This window comes from Salmo salar, chromosome 09, assembly GCF_965601325.2.
Source record: "Salmo salar chromosome 09, fSalSal1, whole genome shotgun sequence".
Lineage (NCBI taxonomy): Eukaryota > Metazoa > Chordata > Actinopteri > Salmoniformes > Salmonidae > Salmo > Salmo salar.
In genome coordinates, this window is record NC_138299.1 from 146,430,554 (window position 1) to 146,454,331 (window position 23,778).

General features: G+C 45.0%; 1 protein-coding gene across 5 annotated transcripts; it reads left to right on the top strand.

Moving 5' to 3' along the window:
• Positions 1-4,793: 4,793 nt before the first annotated feature.
• On the top strand, positions 4,794-16,410 carry LOC106613114 (retinol-binding protein 2-like). 5 transcript variants are annotated; one of them, XM_014215046.3, is made up of 4 exons: positions 4,794-4,942; positions 14,650-14,828; positions 15,530-15,649; positions 16,219-16,410. In XM_014215046.3, exons 1-4 carry the CDS (start codon positions 4,870-4,872, stop codon positions 16,270-16,272), a joined length of 426 nt encoding a protein of 141 aa, XP_014070521.1. In that variant the 5' UTR covers positions 4,794-4,869; the 3' UTR covers positions 16,273-16,410. The 5 variants fall into 5 exon arrangements, with proteins under 5 accessions (XP_014070521.1, XP_014070524.1, XP_014070522.1 ...); XM_014215049.3 differs by having other exon boundaries at positions 15,534-15,649; XM_014215047.3 differs by having other exon boundaries at positions 15,548-15,649.
• Positions 16,411-23,778: the final 7,368 nt, after the last annotated feature.

Sequence of the window (23,778 nt, forward strand, 5' to 3'; positions counted from 1 at the left end):
ATTGATACACAATTGTACATGTGTGAAATAGGAAAACATAAATCACCCACCTAATTAATATGAACCCTCTACTGCATACATTCTGGTTGAAATATATATTCCATCCAATATTTTGGAAGATTTAGGCTCTGATAATGTATCAATAATAAAAACCAATTTTTAACCCCCACAGCCAGAATCTTTTTGGGTTGTCTCAGGGCAATGCTGTGTCATAAGGGTACTAAAACACGAAGGACATTTTTTTTACAAAAAATAATCTGATATTTTCAGAACATTTATTAAGTGAAACAGTAGAAGCAAGCACTCTTTTTCACTGTCCTCAAACCCACTGTCCTCAAACCCACTGTCCTCACTATTAAAGGGTATGATTCCAACTGCTCGATTAGGCTCCTCACCAATAGAAAATATTCTGTTGCCTGTGGGCAATGATGTGTAGTAGAGGGTTAAGTACTTGGATGGGTATTCTCCAGGCTTGTGGTTTGGAAATAAAGCAGAACGAGGGAAGAGCTAGGCTACATTAGTTTTAAGCACTAGTTTTAAGAAAAACGTACACAGTTGTATGACAACAGTTCTGTTCTGTGACACTTTACTAAGGTGCGTGTCAGTGCTGGGGTAACAGTTCAGATGATAAGTGTTATTTTAATCTTATCAGAGGGATGATACATTTCAGACATCGAACTTTGACCCCTTCAAAGCAACTCAAGGGTCAATTCACATCACAGTCTGTAATGAGCACGAGGGGAGACAGAGAGCTGGTTTCAAGGGAAGGTGTTTATTGCAAAGGACCACAGGAGGAGGCAGGTAGCTGGGTCCAGGGGCAGGCAGAAGGTCATACACAGGGGGACCAAAAGGGCAACAGTACAGGCAGGGAAAAGGCTAGTAACGTAGTCTGGGAGATCAAGCAATAGGTAGATAACAGGAAATTTGATAGGCTAAAGTACAGGCAGGGGATAGGCAAAAGGTGTTATTAGTGAGGCAGGCAAAAACAATCATACACAGGATGAGCAAATCACAGGGAAACCCAGTGCTCCAAAAGCCATGTGTCACAAAACAAACAATACCTCACAGTGATGGGGTGCAAAGAACTGAACTAAATAGTGTGTGATAATGACATGCAGGTGTGTGAACAGGTGATTAGAATTCAGGTGATTGGGATCTGGAGAGTGAGCTGCTTTCAGGGGATCTATGTGTTTGTGGGTGTGAGTTGGAAGCAGACGTTACACAGTCAAACTGTCAAACTGTTATTTTGATGTGATGCAAATGCAACAATCGGTGGTTCTAAATAACTGCACCATTTCAATTTGAATTCAGTTACAACTTTATTGTCCCCGCAGGTAAATGAATTGTGCAGTCAGGAGCACAGTACATACAACACAATCTATGCAGAGCCGTTGTTCAGCTGTTGTTGGTTGCATGTATTTATAGAATAGGATTGTGGCTGGGTTCACCCAACACCAAGCTCATGCATTATCTATTATCTTAATGCACTGTTTATGAGCTCAAGGTCACATTAGGAATATTAGGCAGAAACATCATGCACATTACTGTAAACATATTATGGAAATATCATGAACATTACAGTAAACATAACATTCAAATTACTGTAAGCATACCATGGCAAAAACATCATGCACATTACTGTAAACATGCTATGGAGACATCATGCACATTACTGTAAAAATGTAATGGAAACATCTTGCACATTACTGTAAACATAATATGCACATTACTGTAAACATACCATGGCAGAAACACCATGCACATTACCGTAAATATACCAAGGCAAAAACATCATGCACATTACTGTAAACACACCATTCACATTACTGTAAACATACCATGGTAGAAACTTCATGCACATTACTGTAAACATACCATGGCAGAAACATCATGCACATTACTGTAAACATACCATGGCAGAAACTTCATGCGCATTACTGTAAACATACCATGGCAGAAACATCATTCACACTACTGTAAACACACCGTGCAACAAGTTATTCATATGCTTTAGGTTTGAAAGATACAGGCATATTATTATTTTCTCTTTGTTTTAGACCTTAAGAGATGTTGAATTCAGTATACCCCCTCTCATGTTCACTTCGTCTCCCTCAATGTCTCTCTCTCTCTGTCTGCGTGTCCCTCTCTGTCCCTCTCTCTGTCCCTCTCTCTGTCCCTCTCTCTCTCTGTCCCTCTGTCTCCCCCCTCTTCCTATCTCCTTTGACTATGGGGCCATCACATAGGGCTGATAACAAAGTAATCAGTAATCTGGAGAGTGAGCTACGTTCAGGGGATCTATGTGTTTGTGGGTGTGAGTTGGAAGCAGACGTTACACAGTCAAACTGTCAAACTGTTATTTTGATGTGATGCAAATGCAACAATCGGTGGTTCTAAATAACTGCACCATTTCAATTTGAATTCAGTTACAACTTTATTGTCCCCGCAGGTAAATGAATTGTGCAGTCAGGAGCACAGTACATACAACACAATCTATGCAGAGCTGTTGTTCAGCTGTTGTTGGTTGCATGTATTTATAGAATAGGATTGTGGCTGGGTTCACCCAACACCAAGCTCATGCATTATCTATTATCTTAATGCACTGTTTATGAGCTCAAGGTCACATTAGGAATATTAAATGGCCATGGGCCAAGGCAGAAACATCATGCACATTACTGTAAACATATTGTGGAAAAATCATGAACATTACTGTAAACATGGCAAAAACATCACAAACATTACTGTAAACATACCATGGCAGAAACATCATGCACACTACTGTAAATATACCAAGGCAAAATCATCATGCACATTACTGTAAACATACCACGGGTCCCGTGTGGCTCAGTTGGTAGAGCATGGTGTTTGCAACGCCAGGGTTGTGGGTTCGATTCCCACGGGGGACCAGTACAGGGAAAAAATGTATGAAATATCTGAAATGTATGCATTCACTACTGTAAGTCACTCTGGATAAGAGCGTTTGCTAAATGACTAAAATGTAAATGTAATGGCAGAAACAACATGCACATTACTGTGAACATCATGCACATTACTGTAAAAAATGCCATGGAAACATCATACACATTACTGTAAACATAATAAGCACATTACAGTAAACATACCATGGCAGAAACATCATGCACATTACTGTAAATATAGCAAGGCAAAAACATCATGCACATTACTGTAAACACACCATGCACATTACTGTACACATGCCATGGCAGAAACATCATGCACATTACTGTAAACATACCATGGCAGAAACATCATGCATTTTAGTCTAAACATATCATGGCAGAAACATCATGCACATTACTGTAAACATACCATGCACATTACTGTAAACACACCATGGCAGAAACATCATGCACATTTCTGTAAACATACCATGGCAGAAACTTCATGCACATTACTGTAAACATACCATGGCAGAAACATCATGCACACTACTGTAAACACACCATGCAACAAGTTATTCATTTGCTATAGGTTTGAAAGATACAGGCATATTATTATTTTCTCTTTGTTTTAGACCTTAAGAGAGGTTGAATTCTGTATACCCCCTCTCATGTTCACTTCCTCTCTCTCAATGTCTCTCAATGTCCTCCTCTCTCTCTCTCTGTGTGTCCCTCTCTGTCCCTCTCTCTTTCTGTCTCTCTGTCTCCCCCCTCTTCCTATCTCCTTTGATTATGGGGCCATCACATAGGGCTGATAACAAAGTAATCATCTCTCTCTCTCTCTCTCTCTCTCTCTCTCACTCTCACTCACTCTCACTCACTCACTCACAAATCAAATTGACATTGGCATTAATCATGACAAAGGATTTCAAGTCAGAAATGCGGTAGGTTATTGCAATTCAGTAGGAAGAATTAAAGTCAAAGCAAATACATCTACAAACCATTTATAGCTACAGAGGTAATTGGCAAATATGCAATCAGAACCGGTGAAAGTGTACAGAAAGGGTTTCCACTTCCCCTGCAGATTGCATCTAGCCTGGTTGCCAGATCAGTTTCCCAAATGTATTTATGTTTTATTGATTTATATTTTCGGGGGTAGATCAGCTTTAGTAGTGCAGATAGATTGTAGATTCCATCAATGTAATTGTCTGCATAATTTCCCTTCAACATATATTTGTTTGTAAAATATATTTTCCTTCATTATTTTCCTCTAACCCTACATACCCCTCTCCTAATTGGATTAAACTAATGGACAACAACACTTCTACTTCCAGTTTATACATACTATATACATTTTACAGACACGTTGCACAGTTATCTGTTGTTTGTTTTAATCCCATCCCTAGCCAGTTTCCCTTAGCTAAATCATAGGAGTTAGCTAAAGCACATACACATCTGGCAACCAGGCTAGATTGCAGGTTAAATGCAAATGCCAGTGTGTTGCTTTGACTTAACATGAAGAAAATAGTCAAATGTGCACTCAATGGAAACCTATTCTTGTTTCAGAAGAGAGAAATAACTTTCTGACCTTCTCCTCAGCATTGCTTTTTAGTGTCTGTGTTTACGGGTGACAGTGGAACTAACTACCATTGCTCTAGCTGGTGCTCTCCATCTTGTTTCCTTTCTGCATCATCACAATGAACAAGTGATCCGGCTAGCCTGTTAAGAGTCAGTGGGTTAGCTGACGCTAAGTGCCTCCACACTTGACACACACACACACACCCCTTCTCTTTCAAAGAAATAGAGAGAGTGTTATCAGGCGAACCCTGCCCCTTAATTCCACATGTAAACAGGCAGTATATAAAGGGTTGGGCCAATAGAATCTACCTCATGCATTGTGTTTGCGTGTGAGAAAAATCCCCATAGACATATACAGGGCATATACAGTAACACAAACCCAGCCGGTGCCAGGATGCCTGCAGACTTCAATGGACAATGGGTGATGGTCACCAACGAGAACTTTGAGGATATCATGAATGCCATTGGTAAGCTGTTCTTCTCATGTCTGTTGGAAAATAGATGAGATACAGAGATACAGAGATACAGACATGCAGAGAGAGATGGTGAAGAGTGAGGGAGGGAAGGGGTGAAGAAGAGAGAAGGAATTGACAGAGAAAGAGTGTGTCATGTGTGTGCATGTGTGTGTGCATGTGTGTGTGCCTGTGTGCATATGTCATTGTGTTTGTGTGCAAGAGTGTGTCTGATTGAGAGGGGGATGTCGGAGATAACGTTTGTGTAAAGACTATTTAAGTGTGTTAGTGAGTGAGATTGTGATAGACAGTGAGAGTGTGTGAGGGAGAGAGGAAGAGAGAGAGAGAAAAAAAGGGCGAGAGAGAGAAAGGATTCTCTAGTGCTGCTTCATTTACTTACTGAGCTGCTGTCACGGTGACTTAACCTCGACTGTTTGTGTGAATGGCTCCTGCTTGTTACCACGTTGAATAAATATAGATTTACTCTTTTCCACATTTAACATCGTCCCCATACCCATTCCCCTCCCGAGCTCTGCCAAGCGGCATCGGCATGTCGCTGGCAAACGAAGGCCCCCATCCATCCATTCAGCATGGCGTTGATCAACCCCAAGTCGTTTATTATTCACGACTTTATCTGCAATTCATAAGTCCCTCCCGCTCAACCCAGAAAAATCCCCAAAAACAAACAATCCAAGGTGTCTCATTCCGTGCCGCTCTCTCATTTCCATGAGCGGATCGAAAATTACACTCATATGGAAATAGAGGGAGGAAGAAAAATATTCGGATGGGTAAGTAAAAGAGCCTCATCAAAACGAGAGATGGGTAGAAATTGAATTTGCACTTTGTGGCCAATGCAATATGAATATCAAAATGAAAGAGGCGGTCTCTTTTGCAGGCTCACAGTTTACCTTATTTAGCTCTATTTCTGGTACAATTCCATTTTTAAAGGGTAAATTAGATTGTCAACAGAGCTGGTTTGAGTGGAATAGTAATTCTAGGACTTGAGCTGCAGTCTCATAACTGAAGAGGAGGACTGGTGGCTTATGCACAAGGGAGCACAATAAAAAGTATACTATACACACACACCTCACTGTCCAACCAAGGTGAACAGAATCTATATGAAAACATACTTGATACTTATCCTGAGTGTACAAAATATTAGAAACACCTTCCTAATATTGAGTTGCACCCCCTGATGAACTCAGAAATGCCTCGGTTCGTCAGGGCATGGACTCTACAAGGTGTCGAAAGCATTCCACAGGGTGCTGGCCCATGTTGACTCCAATGCTTCCCACAGTTGAGTCCAGTTGGCAGGATGTTCTTTGGGTGGTGGACCATTCTTGATACACACGGGTAACTGTTGATCGTGAAAAACCCAGCAGCGTTGCATTTCTTGAAACACCAGTGTGCCTGGCACCTACTACCATATCCCGTTCAAAGGCACTTCAATATGTTGTCTTGCCCATTCACCCTCTGAATGGCACACATACACAATCCATGTCTCAATGGTCTCAAAGCTTAAAAATCCTTCTTTAACCTGTCTCCTCCCCTTCATCTACACTGATTGAAATTAATTTAACAAATTAAATAAAATTTTATTTGTCACATGCGCCGAATAGATCAGGTGTAGACCTTACAGTGAAATGCTTACATATGTCACATGCGTCGGAAGGATTGGACCAAGGCGCAGCGTGTAAAGTGCTCATCTTCTTTTATTAACGTGAACACCAAAATAAACAATACAACAAAACAGTTCCGTAAGGTGCACAGACGATATGGAAAACAACCACCCACAACCCACAGGAAAAAAACAGGCTGCCTAAGTATGGCTTCCAATCAGAGACAACGAAAGACACCTGCCTCTGATTGGAAACGATACTCGGCCACACGTAGAAAATGAACATAGAAAATGAAAACTAGAACAAATCCCCATGCAACAAACCAACCCCAAAACACACAAAAACAACACACCCTGCCACACCACAATGACAAATGACCCCTTTTACTGGTCAGGACGAGTCAACATACATGCCCTTAACTAACAATGCAGTTTTAAGAAATACTTTAAAAAATGAAGAGATATGAATAACAAATAATTAAAGAGCAACAGTAAATAACAATAGCGGGGCTGTATACAGGAGGTGCCGGTACAGAGTCAATGTGCTGGGACACCGGTGTCGAGGCAATTGAGGTAATAAACTCAACAACAAAAAGAAACGTCCCTTTTTCAGGACCCTGTCTTTCAAAGATAATTTGACCCCCCCCCCCCCCCCGAAGGTGCAGACCCCGACTGCACCTCAAAACCAAAAAAAAACACAAAAACAACCCCAAACCTAAAGTGAGGGAAGGGAGGGTGGCCACCGTCAATGACGGTTCCTGTGCTACACCCCCCCTTCGCCAATCCTCCCACGACGGAGGTGGCTCTGGCTCCGGGCGTAGCTCCCGTTCTGCGCTGCCGACCCCTGCTGGAGGCTCTGGGCTGTAGACCGTTGCTGAAGACTCTGGGCTGCAGACCACCGCTGAAGGCACTGGGCTGCAGACCACCGCTGGAGGCCCCGGACTGGGAGGCGTCGCTGGAGGCCCCGGACTGGGAGGCGTCGCTGGAGGCCCCGGGCTGAGGGGCGTCGCTGGAGGCCCCTGACTGAGGAGCGTTGCTGGAGGCCCCTGACTGAGGAGCGTCGCTGGAGGCTCCTGACTGAGGAGCGTCGCTGGAGGCTCCGGGCTGAGGGGCGTCGCTGGAGGCTCCGGGCTGAGGGGCGTCGCTGGAGGCTCCGGGCTGAGGGGCGTCGCTGGAGGCTCCGGGCTGAGGGGCGTCGCTGGAGGCTCCGGGCTGAGGGGCGTCGCTGGAGGCTCCGGGCTGAGAAGCGTCGCTGGAGGCTCCTGACTGGGGAGCGTCGCTGGAGGCTCCGGGCTGAGGAGTGTCGCTGGAGGCCTCCTGCGTGGAGCTGGGACCGGTCTCCCCGGGCTGGGGAGACTTACAGGAGACTGGGTGCGCAGAACAGGCACAGGGCACACTGGGCCGTGGAGGCGCACTGGAGGTCTGGAGCTCAGGGCTGGCACACCCCGTCCTGGCTTAATGGTCACTGTAGCCCAGCACGGGCGGAGCGCTGGCACAGGGCGAACTGGGCTTTGCTGGAGAATGAGGGCTGCCGTGCGTAGAGTAGGTGCAGGTGAGGCTGGGCTGAGGAGACGCACTGGAGAACAGATACGTTGTGCCGGCGCACTTCTCCCTGGCTGCCGGCCGACTCTCACACGGCAACGCTGAGGAGCCCGTACTGACCGCACCGGACTGTGCGTGCGTATGGGCAATACAGTGTGCATTTCCGCATAGTTCGGTGCTTTCCTCGTCACCCGCTCCCCACGGTAAGCACGGAGAGTTGGCTCAGGACTCCACCCTGACTCTGCCCAACTCCCCGTGTGCCCCCCCCCCCCCCCAAAGAAATGTTTGGGGCAGCCTCTCGCACTTCCCTCTAGGCTTATACAGCACCTGATAGTAACGCCGCTCTGCCTTCGCTGCCTCAAGGTCCTCCTTCGGCCAGCGATACTCCCCAGCCTGCCTCCAGGGTCCTTTCCAGTCTAACATTTCATCCCACGTCCACAACTCCAAGTACTTCTCCTGTTGCTCCCTTCCACGCTGCTTGGTCTTTCGGTGGTGGGTGGTTCTGTCACATGCGTCGGAAGGGTTGGACCAAGGCGCAGTGTGTAAAGTGCTCATCTTCTTTTATTAACGTGAACACTTAACCAAAATAAACAATACGGCAAAACAGTTCCGTAAGGTGCACAGACAATACGGAAAACAACCACCCACAACCCGCAGGAATAAACAGGCTGCCTAAGTATGGCTTCCAATCAGAGACAACGAAAGACACCTGCCTCTGATTGGAAACGATACTCGGCCACACATAGAAAATGAATATAGAAAATGAAAATTAGAACATATCCCCATGCAACAAACCAACCCCAAAACACACAAAAACAACACACCCTGCCACACCCTGACCATACTACAATGACAAATGACCCCTTTTACTGGTCAGGACGAGTCAACATACATGCCCTTAACTAACAATGCAGTTTTAAGAAATACTTTAAAAAATGAAGAGATAAGAATAACAAATAATTAAAGAGCAACAGTAAATAACAATAGCGGGGCTGTATACAGGAGGTGCCGGTACAGAGTCAATGTGCTGGGACACCGGTGTCGAGGCAATTGAGGTAATAAACTCAACAACAAAAAGAAATGTCCCTTATTCAGGACTCTGTCTTTCAAAGATAATTTGAAAAATCCAAATAACTTCACAGATCTTCATTCTAAAGGGTTTAAATATGCTTGTTCGATGAACCATAAACAATTAATGAACATGCACCTTGGGAACGGTCATTAAGACACTAACAGCTTACAGACGGTAGGCAAATAAGGTCACAGTTAAGAAAACTTAGGACACTAAAGAGGCCTTTCTACTGACTCTGAAAAAATCCAAAAGAAAGATGCGCAGGGTCCCTGCTCATCTGGGTGAATGTGCCTTAGGCATGCTGCAAGGAGGCATGAGGACTGCAGATGTGGCCAGGGCAATAAATTGCAATGCCCGTACTGTGAGACGCCTAAGACAGCGCTACAGGGAGACAGGATGGACAGCTGATAATCCTCGCAGTAGCAGACCACGTGTAACAACACCTGCACAGGATCGGTACATCCGAACATCACACCTGGGGGACAGGTACAGGATGGCAACAACAACCACCCGAGTTAAACCAGGACTGTACAATCCCTCCATCAGTGCTCAGACTGTCCGCAATAGGCTGAGAGAGACTGGACTGAGGGCTTGTAGGCCTGTTGTAAGGCAGGTCTTCACCAGACATCACCGGCAACAACGTCGTCTATGGGCACAAACCCACTGTCGCTGGACCAGACAGGACTGGCAAAAAGTGCTCTTCACTGACGAATTGCGGTTTTGTCTCACCAGGGGTGATGGTCGGATTCGCGTTTATCGTCGAAGGAATGAGCATTACACCGAGACCTGTACTCTGGAGCGGGATCGATTTGGACGTGGAGGGTCCGTCATGGTCTGGGCGGTGTGTCACAGTATCATCGGACTGAGCCTGTTGTCATTGAAGGCAATCTCAACGCTGTGCGTTACAGGGAAGACATCCTCCTCCCTGATGTGGTACCCTTCCTGCAGGCTCATCCTGACATGACCCTCCAGCATGACATTGCCACCAGCCATACTGCTCGTTCTGTGCATGATTTCCTGCAAGACAGGAATGTCAGTGTTCTGCCATGGCCAGTGAAGAGCCCGGATCTCAATCCCATTGAGAACGTCTGGGACCTGTTGGATCGGAGGGTGAGGGCTAGGGCCATTCCCCGCAGAAATGTCCTGGAACTTGCAGGTGCCTTGGTGGAAGAGGAAGAGTTGGGAAACATCTCATAGAAAGAACTGGCAAATCTGGTGCAGTGCATGAGGAGGAGATGCACTGCAGTACTTAATGCAGCTGATGGCCACACCAGATACAGACTGTTACTTTTGATTTTGTCCTCCCCTTTGTTCAGGGACACATTATTCAATTTCTGTTAGTCACATGTCTGTGGAGCATGTTCAGTTTATGTCTCAGTTGTTGAATCTTGTTATGTTCATACAAATATTTACACATGTTAAGTTTGCTGAAAATGAACGCAGTTGACAGTGAGAGGCTATTTCTTTTTTTGCTGAGTTTATGTACATGTAGGTAGGGGGGGCAATGCAATAGTGTGGGTAGCAATTTCATTAGCTGTTCAGGAGTCTTATGGCTTGGGGGTAGAAGCTGTTTAGAAGCCTCTTGGACCTAGACTTGGTGCTCCGGTACCGCTTGCCGTACAGTAGCAGAGAGAACAGTCTGTGACTAGGGTAGTCTTTGACAATTTTTAGGACCTTCCACTGACACCGGCTGGTATAGAGGTCCTGGATGGCAGAAAGCTTGGCCCTGGTGATGTACTGGGCCATACGCACTACTCTCTGTATTGCCTTGCGGTCGGAGGCCGAGCAGTTGCCATACCAGGCAGTGATGCAACCAGTCAGGATGCTCTCGATGGTGCAGCTGTAAAACCTTTTGAGGATCTGAGGACCCATGCCAAATCTTTTCAATCTCCTGAGGGGAAATAGATTTTGTCGTGCCCTCTTCACAACTGCCTTGGTGTGCTTGGACCATGTTAGTTTGTTGGTGATGTGGACGCCAAGGAACTTGAAGCTCACGGTCAGGTCTCTGACCTCCTCCCTTTTGGCTGTCTCGTCGTTGTCGGTGTTCAGGCCTGCCACTGTTGTGTCATGGGCAAACTTAACCTCTCTAGGCTAGGCGGGACGAATTCGTCCCACCTACGTAACAGCCACGGCTATCCTGTGGCGCGATTTTCAAAACCTTAAAAATCCTATTACTTCAATTTCTCAAACATATGACTATTTTACAGCCATTTAAAGATAAGACTCTCGTTAATCTAACCACACTGTCCGATTTCAAAAAGGCTTTACAACGAAAGCAAAACATTAGATTATGTCAGCAGAGTACCAAGCCAGAAATAATCAGACACCCATTTTTCAAGCCAGCATATAATGTCACCAAAACCCAGAAGACAGCTAAATGCAGCACTCACCTTTGATGATCTTCATCAGATGACAACCCTAGGACATTATGTTATACAATACATGCATGTTTTGTTCAATCAAGTTAATATTTATATCAAAAACCAGCTTTTTACATTAGCATGTGACGTTCAGAACTAGCATACCCCCCGCAAACTTCCGGGGAATTCGCTAACATTTTACTAAATTACTCACGATAAACGTTCACAAAAAGCATAACAATTATTTTAAGAATTATAGATACAGACCTCCTCTATGCACTCGATATGTCCGATTTTAAAATAGCTTTTTGGTGAAAGCACATTTTGCAATATTCTAAGTACATAGCCCAGGCATCATGGGCTCGCTATTTAGACACCCGGCAAGTTTAGCACTCACCATAATCATATTTACTATTATAAAAATTTCATTACCTTTTGTTGTCTTCGTCAGAATACACACCCAGGACAGCTACTTCAATAACAAATGTTGGTTTGGTCCAAAATAATCCATCGTTATATCCGAATAGCGGCGTTTTGTTCGTGCGTTCCAGACACTATCCGAAATAGTAAAGAAGTGTGACGCGCTTGGCGCAATTCGTGACAATAAAATTCTAAGTATTCCATTACCGTACTTCGAAGCATGTCAACCGCTGTTTAAAATAAATTTTTACGACATTTTTCTCGTAGAAAAGCGATAATATTCCGACAGGGAATCTCCTTTTCGGCAAACAGAGGAAAAAATCCCAAAGGCGGGGGCGGTCGGGGTCACGCGCATAAGCTAGTGTCTCTTGATGGGCCACTTGAGAAAGGCGATAATGTGTTTCAGCCTGGGGCTGGAATGACGACATTCTGTTTTTTCCCGGGCTCTGAGCGCCTATGGACGACGTGGGAAGTGTCACGTTAGAGCAGAGATCCTTAGTAAATGATAGAGATGGAAAAGAAGTTCAACAAATGGTCAGACAGGCCACTTCCTGTAAAGGAATCTCTCAGGTTTTGACCTGCCATTTGAGTTCTGTTATACTCACAGACACCATTCAAACAGTTTTAGAAAATTTAGGGTGTTTTCTATCCATATGTAATAAGTATATGCATATTCTAGTTACTGAGTAGGAGTGGTAACCAGATTAAATCGGGTATGTTTTTTATCCAGCCGTGTCAATGCTGCCCCCTAGCCCTAACAGGTTAATGATGTTGTTGGAGTCGTGCCTGGACGTGCAGTCATGAGTGAACAGGGAGTACAGGATGGGACTGAGCACTCACTCCTGAGGGGCCCCCATGTTGAGGATCAGCGTGGCGGATGTGTTGTTACCTACCCTTACCACCTGGGGGCGACACATCAGGAAGTCCAAGATCCAGTTGCAGAGGGAGGTGTTTAGTCCCAGGGTCCTTAGCTTAGTGGTGAGCTTTGAGGGCACTATGGTGGTGAACGCTGAGCTGTAGTCAATGAATAGTATTCTCACATATGTGTTCCTTTTATCCAGGTGTGAAAGGGCAGTGTGGAGTGCAATAGAGATTGCATCATCTGTGGATCTGTTGGGGCGGTATGCAAATTGGAGTGGGTCTAGGGTTTCTGGGAAAATGGTGTTGATGTGAGCCATGACCAGCCTTTCGAAGCACTTCATAGCTACATACGTGAGGGCTAAGGGTCGGTAGTCATTTAGGCAGGTTACCTTAGTGTTCTTGGGCAAAGGGACTATGGTGGTCTGCTTGAAACATTGGGAGAGGTTGAAAAGGTCAGTGAAGACACTTGCCATTTGGTCAGCGCATGCTCGGAGTATAAGTCCTGGTAATCCGTCTGGCCCTGCGGCCTTGTGACTGTTGACCTGTTTAAAGGTCTTACTCACATCGGCTGCAGAGAGCGTGATCACATAGTCGTCTTGAACAGCTGATGCTCTCATGCCTTTTTCAGCGTTACTTGCCTCGAAGCAAGCATAGAAGTTATTTAGCTCATCTGGTAGGCTCGTGTCACTGGGCAGCTCTTGGCTGTGCTTCCTTTTGTAGTCTGTAATGGTTTGCAAGCCCTGCCACATCCGACGAGTGTCGGAGCCGGTGTGGTACAAGTCGATCTTAGTCCTGTATTGACACATTACCTGTTTGATGGTTCATCGGAGGGCATAGTGGGATTTCTTATAAGCTTCCGGGTTAGAGTCCCGCTCCTTGAAAGCAGCAGCTCTACCCATTAGCTCAGTGCGAATGTTGCCTGTAATCCATGGCTTCTGGTTGGGCTATCTACGTATTGTCACCGTGGGGACGACGTCATTGATGCACTTATTGATGATGCCAGTGACTGATGTGGTGTACTCCTCAATGCCATCGAAAGAATCCTGGAACATTTTCCAGTCTGTGCTAGCAAAACAGTCCTGTAGATTAGCATCTGCTTCATCTGACCACTTTCTTATAGACCGAGGCACTGGTGTTTCCTGCTTAAATTTTGGCTTGTAAGCAGGAATCAATAGGATAGAATTATGGTAAGATTTGCCTTGTGGAGGGCGATGGAGAGCTTTGTATGCGTCTCTGTGTGTGGAGTAAAGGTGGTACAGCGTTTTTTCCCTCTGGTTGCACATTTAACATCATGATAGAAATTAGGTAAAAGTTATTTAAGTTTCCCTGCATTAAAGTCCCCGGCGACTAGGATGAACGTTTTCCTGTTTGCTTATTGCAGTATACAGTTCATTGAGTGTGGTTTTAGTGCCAACATCGGTCTGTGGTGGTATGTAGACAGCTACAAAAAATACAGATGAAAACTCTCTAGGTAGATAGGGTGCTCAACAGCTTATCATGATATACTATACCTCAGGCGAGCAAAACCTCGAGACTTCCTTAGATATCGTGCACCAGCTGTTGTTTACAAATATGCTTAGACGCCCCCCACGTGTCTTACCAGAGGCTGCTGTTCTGTCCTTTCGATAGAGTGTATAACCCGCCAGCTGTATGTTATTAATGACGTAGTTCAGCCACGACTCGGTGAAACAAAGGATATTACAGTTTTTAATGTCCCGTTGGTAGGATATACGTGACAAATGACATCAGTAAGGGATCATAGCTATCACTTGGATTCACCTGGACAGTCTATGTCATGGAATGAGCAGAACATCTTTAAATGCTGACGTTGTTTCACTGTTTCCTCCAGATATTGACTTTGCCACCCGTAAGATCGCCCGTCACCTGACCCAGACCAAGGTGATCGTCCAGAACGGAGACAAGTTTGAGACCAAAACTTTGAGCACCTTCAGGAACTACGAGGTCAACTTCACCGTTGGGGAGGAGTTTGAGGAGGTCACTAAGGGACTGGACAACAGGACAATCCAGGTAGGACCACAACCACTCTGACCATGGTCAGAGAGACACTTTGTCACTGCACTCCGTCTCTCTCAGATTAGAATAAAAGAGACAGTCAAACACTGCTGTGAGTTGTTGACCCTGGCTTTATGGAAACATACACACATATCTTCAACCTGGACTCAGGGGTAGACGTAACATAGCAAACGAAAATCCTGGACACTCAAAATAGTATGATATGTTACATTTGGTATGGTATTTATCAATTTATGGATATCCATCATCCATTTCCTATGATATGTTACAAATTACAATTCGTATGATATGTTATGAATGACATTTAGAACACAAAACCATTAGCTTGCCAGACGTTAAAGTTATATGCCCACTCAACCACCCTGACCAACTACCCTCCTTTAGTTTTTGCCTTTAATAACCTTCTGTCTGATGCAACAATACCAAACGTAACATATACTTATTTGAGTGTTCCAAATGTTTGTTTATTATGCTACGTCTACTCTATGCTACCGACCTGATATCTTAGCTGTGGGGTACTTGGGCAAATGTGTGTCTACGGTAAGCTGACTGTTGTTTGTTTGTTTGTTTGTTTGTTTGTTTGTTTGTCTGTGTGTGTGTGTGTGTGTGTGTGTGTGTGTGTGTGTGTGTGTGTGTGTGTGTGTGTGTGTGTGTGTGTGTGTGTGTGTGTGTGTGTGTGTGTGTGTGTGTGTGAGAGAGAGTGTGTTCTTCAGACACTGGTTACCTGGGATGGAGACAAGTTGGTGGCTGTGCAGAAGGGAGAGAAGGCCAACCGTGGCTGGATGCAATGGATAGAAGGAGACCTGCTACACCTGGTGACTGAGAGAAAGATGGAGGGAGGGGGATTAGAAAGAGAAAAGAGAGAGAGAGAAATGTCCTAGACTTCAACTTCAACATACAGAACATTACAGATTCTTCATACCTAAGACAACAGAAGCTCCATACCTCTCAAACTCAACTCTGGAACTCGAAGCCAGTTCCACGGCATTTTTTCATTGTTCCCCTCTAATTAGGGACTGAATTAGACCTGGGGCACCAGGTGTGTGCAATTAATTTTCAGGTAGAACAGAAAACCAGCAGGTTCTGGACATCGTAGTGTAAGAGTTCAGTACCCCTGACATATAGACTGCATCTGAAATGGCACCCTATTCCCTATATCAGGGGTGTCAAAGTCATTCCACGGAGGGCCAAGTGTCTGTGGGTTTTTGTTTTTTAATTCATATTAACTGCACACACCTGGTGTCCCAGGTCTAAATCAGTCTCTGATTAGAGGGGAACACTGAAAAAATGCAGTGGAACTGGCTTCGAGGTCCAGAGTTGAGTTTGAGGGGTGTATGTTATTTGATTGTCTCATTGTCTTTCTGGTCGTCTCTTTTTCTTTCAGGAGATCCACGTTGAAGACAAAGTCTGCAAACAAGTATTCAAGAAGAAGCCCTGAAACATCTGACATAACCTTTTTTATTGTAAAATGACCTTCATGTGTTTCTGCCTGCATAATTATGTAATGTACTTATGATGTGATTGTACATACATTTAATAAATACTTAATTCATCCCAAGCAGATGGGAGGCATTGACTTTGGTCAATACATGAAAATAATATTTATATGGGTGTATATTGACCAGAGGAAACAGTACTTGCAAATAAAAACAAACAATATAAACTTTTAAAAACATAACATACTGTACCTTCTCAAATTAGCGTGTCATTGTGAAAGAACAGAACTATGTGTAAATGTGCAAATCAATCCAAAATATTGTACATTGTACAGTAGATGACCAGAAGAAGACATATGAATAGCATACAGTATATGATGTTAATCAGTTGGGTTGTGAAGGCCTGCGACCTTATCTATTACTTCACAGGGACAGATCTAAGTGATTATCAATGACAGAACACCAGGTCTACAAAACCTTTCAACATGCAACTGTAAAGACTGTGGGTAACTGGTGAAAGGAGTCAGGCTCAGGAGAGCTGAGATGCGTGGACAAGGTATTTAATTCAAGAAAACACCAGTATAAACACAATACTATGGTGCTGGAAAAATACCGGTACCACGAAATAAACGGGCGTAATAACAAAACCCGGTAACAATATACCAGCCGTCAGAATACAGCCTTACAATAAAACAAACACGCACACAACATGGGGGAAACCAGAGGGTTAAATAATGAACATGTAATGGGGGAATTGAAACCAGGTGTGTAAAAAACAAAGACAAAACAAATGGAAAATGACAAGTGGATCGGTGATGGCTAGAAGGCCGGTGACGTCGACCGCCGAACGCCGCTCGAACAAGGAGAGGGACCGAAGCGGCGGGTGAAATCCTCGAAGTGGTCCAACACCGCTTCTTCTTCCCCCCATATGGCGTTGGCCCACTCCAAGGCTTTCCCTGAGAGGCAGGAGACGAGGGCGGCGACGATCTCTCGGCCCGAAGGAGCCGGGTGGACAGTTGCCAGGTAGAGCTCTAGCTGGAGCAAGAACCCCTGACAACCCGCCGCCGTTCCATCATACTCCTTCGGGAGGGCCGTATCCCACTGGGCCCGGGTGAAAGAGGGGTGAGTGATGGTGAGACTGGTGGTGCTGATGGAGCTGGTGGAGATGGTGGAGGGACTCCTGTTCTCTCCCAGTGCTCCATGGTTTGTAGCACGCGATCCATGGCGCTGCCGAGGTGCAGCAGCATGGCAGCGTGCTGCTGAACTTGCTCCTCAACCCCTACTGCTGGGGCACCTGCTCCTGCTGACTCCATTCCTTTGGGGTGTGTGTTTCTAGTAGATAGCCCGGCCATCACGGCTAGCTAATTTGACACCCAGCAAGTTTGGCCCTCACCAAACTCAGATTTACTATTAGAAAAATTGGATTACCTTTGCTGTTCTTCATCAGAATGCACTCCCAGGACTTCTACTTCAACAACAAATGTTGTTTTGGTTTGAAATAATCCATAGTTATATGCAAATAGCTCCGTTTTGTTCGTGCGTTCAAGTCACTATCCGAAGGGTGACGCGCCGGCGCGTTTCGTGACCAAAAAATTCAAAATATTCCATTACTGTACTTCGAAGCATGTCAAACGCTGTTTAAAATAAATTTTACGCGATTTTTCTCGTAAAATAGCGATAATATTCCAACAGCGCGACGTTGTATTCGTTCAAACACTGAAAGAAAAAAATGGAGTCGTCTCGTGCACGCGCGCGCGAGTGTCATTGTTCCCAGAAGGACCACTCACCAAAACCCCTGCTGTTTTTCGCCCAGAGACTGCAGACACTCCATTACACTTTCTGGCACCTTCTGAGAGCCAATGGAAGCCTTAGAAAATGTCACGTTACAGCACAGATGCTGTATTTTCGATAGAGATGCCACAGAAGGAGAACAAATTGTCAGACAGGGCACTTCCTGTATGGAATATTCTCAGGTTTTGGCCTGCCTTATGAGTTCTGTTATATTCACAGACACCATTCAAACAGTTTGATGTAGATTTTTCTTCTTCAAACTCACTTTGCATTATGTTAATTGATAAATATAATCTAATAACATGTCTATTTTTGAAAGCATTCTTACTTTACAGCATTTTTTCACACCTGCCTTAACTTATGCACAGTACTGTATTTGGAGACATACACTACCGTTCAAAGCCAGTTTGCTCTGTTCTATGAAGGGAGTAGTACACAGCGCTGTACGAGATCTTCAGTTTCTTGGCAATTTCTCGCATGGAATAGCCTTTATTTCTCTGAACAAGAATAGACGGACGAGTTTCAGAAGAAAGTGCTTTGTTTCTGGACATTTTGAGCCTGTAATCGAACCCACAAATGCTGACGCTCCAGATACTCAACTAGTCTAAAGAAGGACAGTTTTATTGCTTCTTTAATCAGAACAACAGTTTTCAGCTGTGCTAACATAATTGTAAAAGGGTTTTCTAATGATCAATTAGCCTTTTAAAATTGTAAACTTGGATTAGCTAACACATTGTGCCATTGGAACACAGGAGTGATGGTTGCTGATAATGGGCCTCTGTACGCCTATGTAACCGGTGTGAAATGGCTAGCTAGTTAGCGGGGTGCGCACTAATAGCGTTTCAATTGGTGACATCACTCACTCCGAGAACTTGAAGTAGTTGTTTACCTTGCTCTGCAAGGCTTTTGTGGAACAATGGGTGACGATGTTTCGAGGGTGACTGTTGTCAACATGTGCAGAGGTTCCCTGGTTGCTGAGGAGATCATAGGGGGATGAGTGTAACCGGTGTGAAATGGCGAGCTAGTTAGCGGTGTGCACGCTAATAGCGTTTCAATTGGTGATGTCACTTGCTCTAAGACCTTGAAGTAGTAGTTTCTCTTGCTGTGCTAGGGCCATGGCTTTTGTGGAGTGATAGGTAACGGTGAGTCGAGGGTGACTGATGTGTGCAGAGGGTCCCTGGTTCGAGCCCAGGTAGGGGCGAGAAGAAGTACGAAAGCTACACTGTTACACCTATGTAGATATTCCATAAAAAATCTGCCGTTTTCAGCTAGAGTAGTAATTTACAACATTAACAATGTCAACACTGTATTTCGGATCAGTTTGATGTTATTTTAATGGACAAAAATGTCTTTAATTTAAAAAACATGGACATTTCTAAGTGACCCCAAACTTTTGAACGCTTGTGTATACTATAAGATGAAATGAGAATAACTGTAGTGAAGGATATATGTTTAACTAATCAAAAGCGTAGTGAATATGACTTCTATTCTGTTTGTGATTGTCTTTCCAACATGGCATAACTGTTCTCTCTCTCTCTCTCTGTTTCCCCCTCCCTTTATCTCCTCTCTCGCTGGCATGGTGCCCTCCAGTCGGAGTAGAAGTGGAAGCAGTTGGCAGAGCTGGCCACCACTAAGTGCCAGTTTGTCCTGGCCCAGGAGTGTCTGCACCATGCCCAGGACCATGGGGGGGCTGCTGCTGCTGGCCACAGCCTCGGGTAACGCCAGCATGGTGGGTAAGCTGACAGAGGGGGCAGAGAGAGATGGCAAGACCAATGTGGCTTTCCTCACCTATTTCCTCCAGGGAAAGTAAGTGTGTTTAGGGAGAGAAGGGTGTGGGTGGGTGGATGTTACAGAGGGAGGTGAGGAGGAGTGAGCAGAGTGTTTAGGTTTAACTTTTATATGTACATCATCTGTCAATAAATTGTTTTTATCGTTTAATCATTGATAATTCATTATTGGATCTAGGTGCCCTTTATATGTTCACGATCTGTATGTATACATTTTCTTTGGTTTCATCATTAATAATTGGACTTCCGAGTGGCGCAGCGGTCTAAGGCACTGCATCTCAGTGCTGGAGGCCTTACTACAGACCCTGGTTTGATTTCAGGCTGTATCACAACTGGCTGTGATTGGGAGTCCAATAGGGCGGCACTCAATTGGCCCAGCATCGATCGGGTTTAGACGGGGTAGGCCGTAATTGTTAAAAACAATTTGTTCTTAACTGACTTGCCTAGTTAAATAAAGGTTAAATATATCTATCTATCTATCTGTTCTGTTTATTCCTTCTAGACTGGACAAATGTCTGGAGCTCCTCATTAAAACCAACCGGCTGCCAGAGGCTGCATTCCTGGCCAGAACATACCTGCCCAGCCATGTGTCTAGGTACAGCACTGGCAGGTTGACGTTTATAATCATGAGTCTTGCCCTGGAGGCAGAACTGAGCAATTGCAGCTAGCCCATCTAGTGGAAAAGTCCAAATTGGCACTGTGCGTGTCTGCGTGTCCTGACCTCTCTCTGTGTCTCCAGAGGGGTGAAGCTGTGGAAGGAGAGCCTGGGGAAGGTGAACCAGAAGGCAGCTGATGCGTTGGCCGACCCTACAGACTACAGCAACCTGTTCTCCGGCTTACAGGAGGCCTTCCTGGCCGAAGACTACCTGAAAGAGACCCACGTCAGGCTGAGGCCCGCCGCAGAGTACCCTCTCATCACCGTGAGTAGATACACACACACACATCTTGGGCACATTGTGCCAAAACGTTTGCAAATGTTTTTCGGTCATTTTTTTTCTGTTTCATACAAATTTAACATGACCCTGATTGAACATGTTCTTTCCATCGTTCACTGAACAAAAATATAAACACAACATGTACATTGTTGGTCCCATGTTTCATGAGCTGAAATAAAAGATCCCAGAAATGTTCCATACACACAAAAGGCTTATTTCCCTCAAATGTTGTGCACAAATTTGTTAACATCCCTGTTAGTGAGCATTTCTCCTTTGCCAAGATAATCCACCCACCTGACAGGTGTGGCATATCAAGAAGCTGATTAAACAGCATGATCATTACACAGGTGCACCTTGTGCTGGGGATAATAAAAGGCCACTTTAAAATGTACAGTTTTGTCACACATTTAACATTTTAGTCATTTAGCAGACGCTCTTATCCAGAGCGACTTACAAATTGGTGTATTCACCTTATGATATCCAGTGGAACAACCACTTTACAGTAGTGCATCTAAACCTTTTGGGCGGGGGGGGGGGGGGGTAGAAGGATTACTTTATCCTATCCTAGGTATTCCTTAAAGAGGTGGGGTTTCAGGTGTCTCTGGAAGGTGGTGATTAACTCCGCTGTCCTGGCGTCGTGAGGGAGCTTGTTCCACCATAGGGGTGCCAGAGCAACATCACAATACCACAGATGTCTCTGGTTTTGAGGGAGGGTACAATTGGCATGCTGACTGTAGGAATGTCCACCAGAGCAGTTGCTAGATAATTGAATGTTCATTTATCTACCATAAGCTACTTCCAACGTCATTATAGGGGATTTGGTAGTATGTCCAACCGGCCTCACAACCGCAGACCACGTGTATGGCGTCGTGTGGGCAAGCGTTTTGCTGATGTCAACGTTGTGAAGAGTGCCCCATGGTGGGGTTGTGGTATGGGCAGGCATAAGCTACGGACAATGAACAAAGTTGCATTTTATCGATGGCAATTTGAATGCACACATATCAAGATCCTGAGGCCCATTGTCGTGCCGGTCATCCGCCGCCATCACCTCATGTTTCAGCAATGATAATGCACGGCCCCATGTCGTAAGGATCTGCACACAATTCCTGGAAGCTGAAAATGTCCCAGTTCTTGCATGGCTTGCATACTCACCAGACGTGTCACCCATTGAGCATGTTTGGGATGCTCTGGATCGACTTGTACGACAGCGTTTTCCAGTTCCTGACAATATCCAGTAACTTCGCACAGCCATTGAAGAGGAGTGGGACAACATTCCACAGGTCACAATTAACAGCCTGATCAACTCTATGCGAAGGAAATGTGTCGCACTGCAAGGTGGTCACACCAGATACGGACTGGTTTTCTGATCCATTCCCCAATGTTTTTTTAAGGTATCTGTGACCGACTGTATTCGCAGTCATGTGAAATCCATAGATTAGGGCCTAATGAATTTATTTCAGTTGACTGATTTCCTTTATATGAACTGGAACTCAGTAAAATCTTTGAATTGTTGCGTGTATATTTTTGTTCAGTATAGTTATGTTACTATTTGTCAGGGCAATACTTTACAGTTACCATAACTCTTTTATACCTCTGCCATTGTTTTCTAGTCAAATAATATTATAATAATGCTTATTATAATAGCATAAGCCTTGTTCCCTGTACTTGTAATAGTACTATTGTAATACTGTGCTGTTCTGTCTCTCCACTCGCTGCTCTGTCTCTCCACTCGCTGCTCTGTCTCTCCACTCGCTGCTCTGTCTCTCCACTCGCTGCTCTGTCTCTCCACTCGCTGCTCTGTCTCTCCACTCGCTGTTCTGTCTCCACTCGCTGTTCTCTCTCTCCACTCGCTGTTCTCTCTCTCCACTCGCTGTTCTGTCTCTCCACTCGCTGTTCTCTCTCTCTCCACTCTGCAGCCCAATGAGGATAGGAATATCCTGGAGGAATCTGCAGGCTATGTGCCAAAAGGAGTGTCAGCTGAACCAGAGGTAAAGTCTGAAATCTCACACCTACTGTAATACTGGACATGACCATAGCTGTTGTGTTTAGTACTACTTACATAACCCCTAGTTTAGACACAACCATTCATTGTGATTTGTCAACTTGTCATTCTCAATTAAAATATGCTATTATCACTGTTCTATGTGCAGGAGGTTGCTGGCATGGATGAAACCCCGGTAATGGCAGCAGTGGTAGAAACACCGGTAATGGCAGCAGTGGTAGAAACCCCTGCAATGGCAGCAGTGGTAGAAACCCCGGTAATGGCAGCAGTGGTAGAAACCCCGGTAATGGCAGCAGTGGTAGAAACCCCTGTAATGGCAGAAGTGGTAGAAACCCCGGTAATGGCAGAAGTGGTAGAAACCCCTGTAATGGCAGCAGTGGTAGAAACCCCTGTAATGGCAGCAGTGGTAGAAACCCCGGTAATGGCAGAAGTGGTAGAAACCCCGGTAATGGCAGAAGTGGTAGAAACCCCTGTAATGGCAGCAGTGGTAGAAACCCCTGTAATGGCAGCAGTAGTAGAAACCCCGGTAATGGCAGAAGTGGTAGAAACCCCTGTAATGGCAGAAGTGGTAGAAACCCTGGTAATGGCAGCAGTGGTAGAAACCCCTGTAATGGCAGCAGTAGTAGAAACCCCTGTAATGGCAGCAGTAGTAGAAACCCCTGTAATGGCAGCAGTGATGGAGGCTGCTGCTCCAGTAGTGGAAGAGTCCATTGTCATGGAAGAGATAGAGCCTGTTGCGGCTGCAGTGGAGGAGTTTATTCCAGCAGTAGAGGAATCTATCCCAGTGACATTAGTGGAATCAACTATGACTGCAGTGGAAGAATCCATTGAGATGGCAGAGGAGAAACCCATTATTGTTGAAGTGGAAGCTCCCAAGCCAGAGGAGGTAACAGCAGTGGAAGATACCATCACGAAGATAGAGGTTCCTGTCACCATAGAAAATTACTTATTGGGAGATGTCATCACAGAAACACCCCTCTTGGCGCAAGAGGT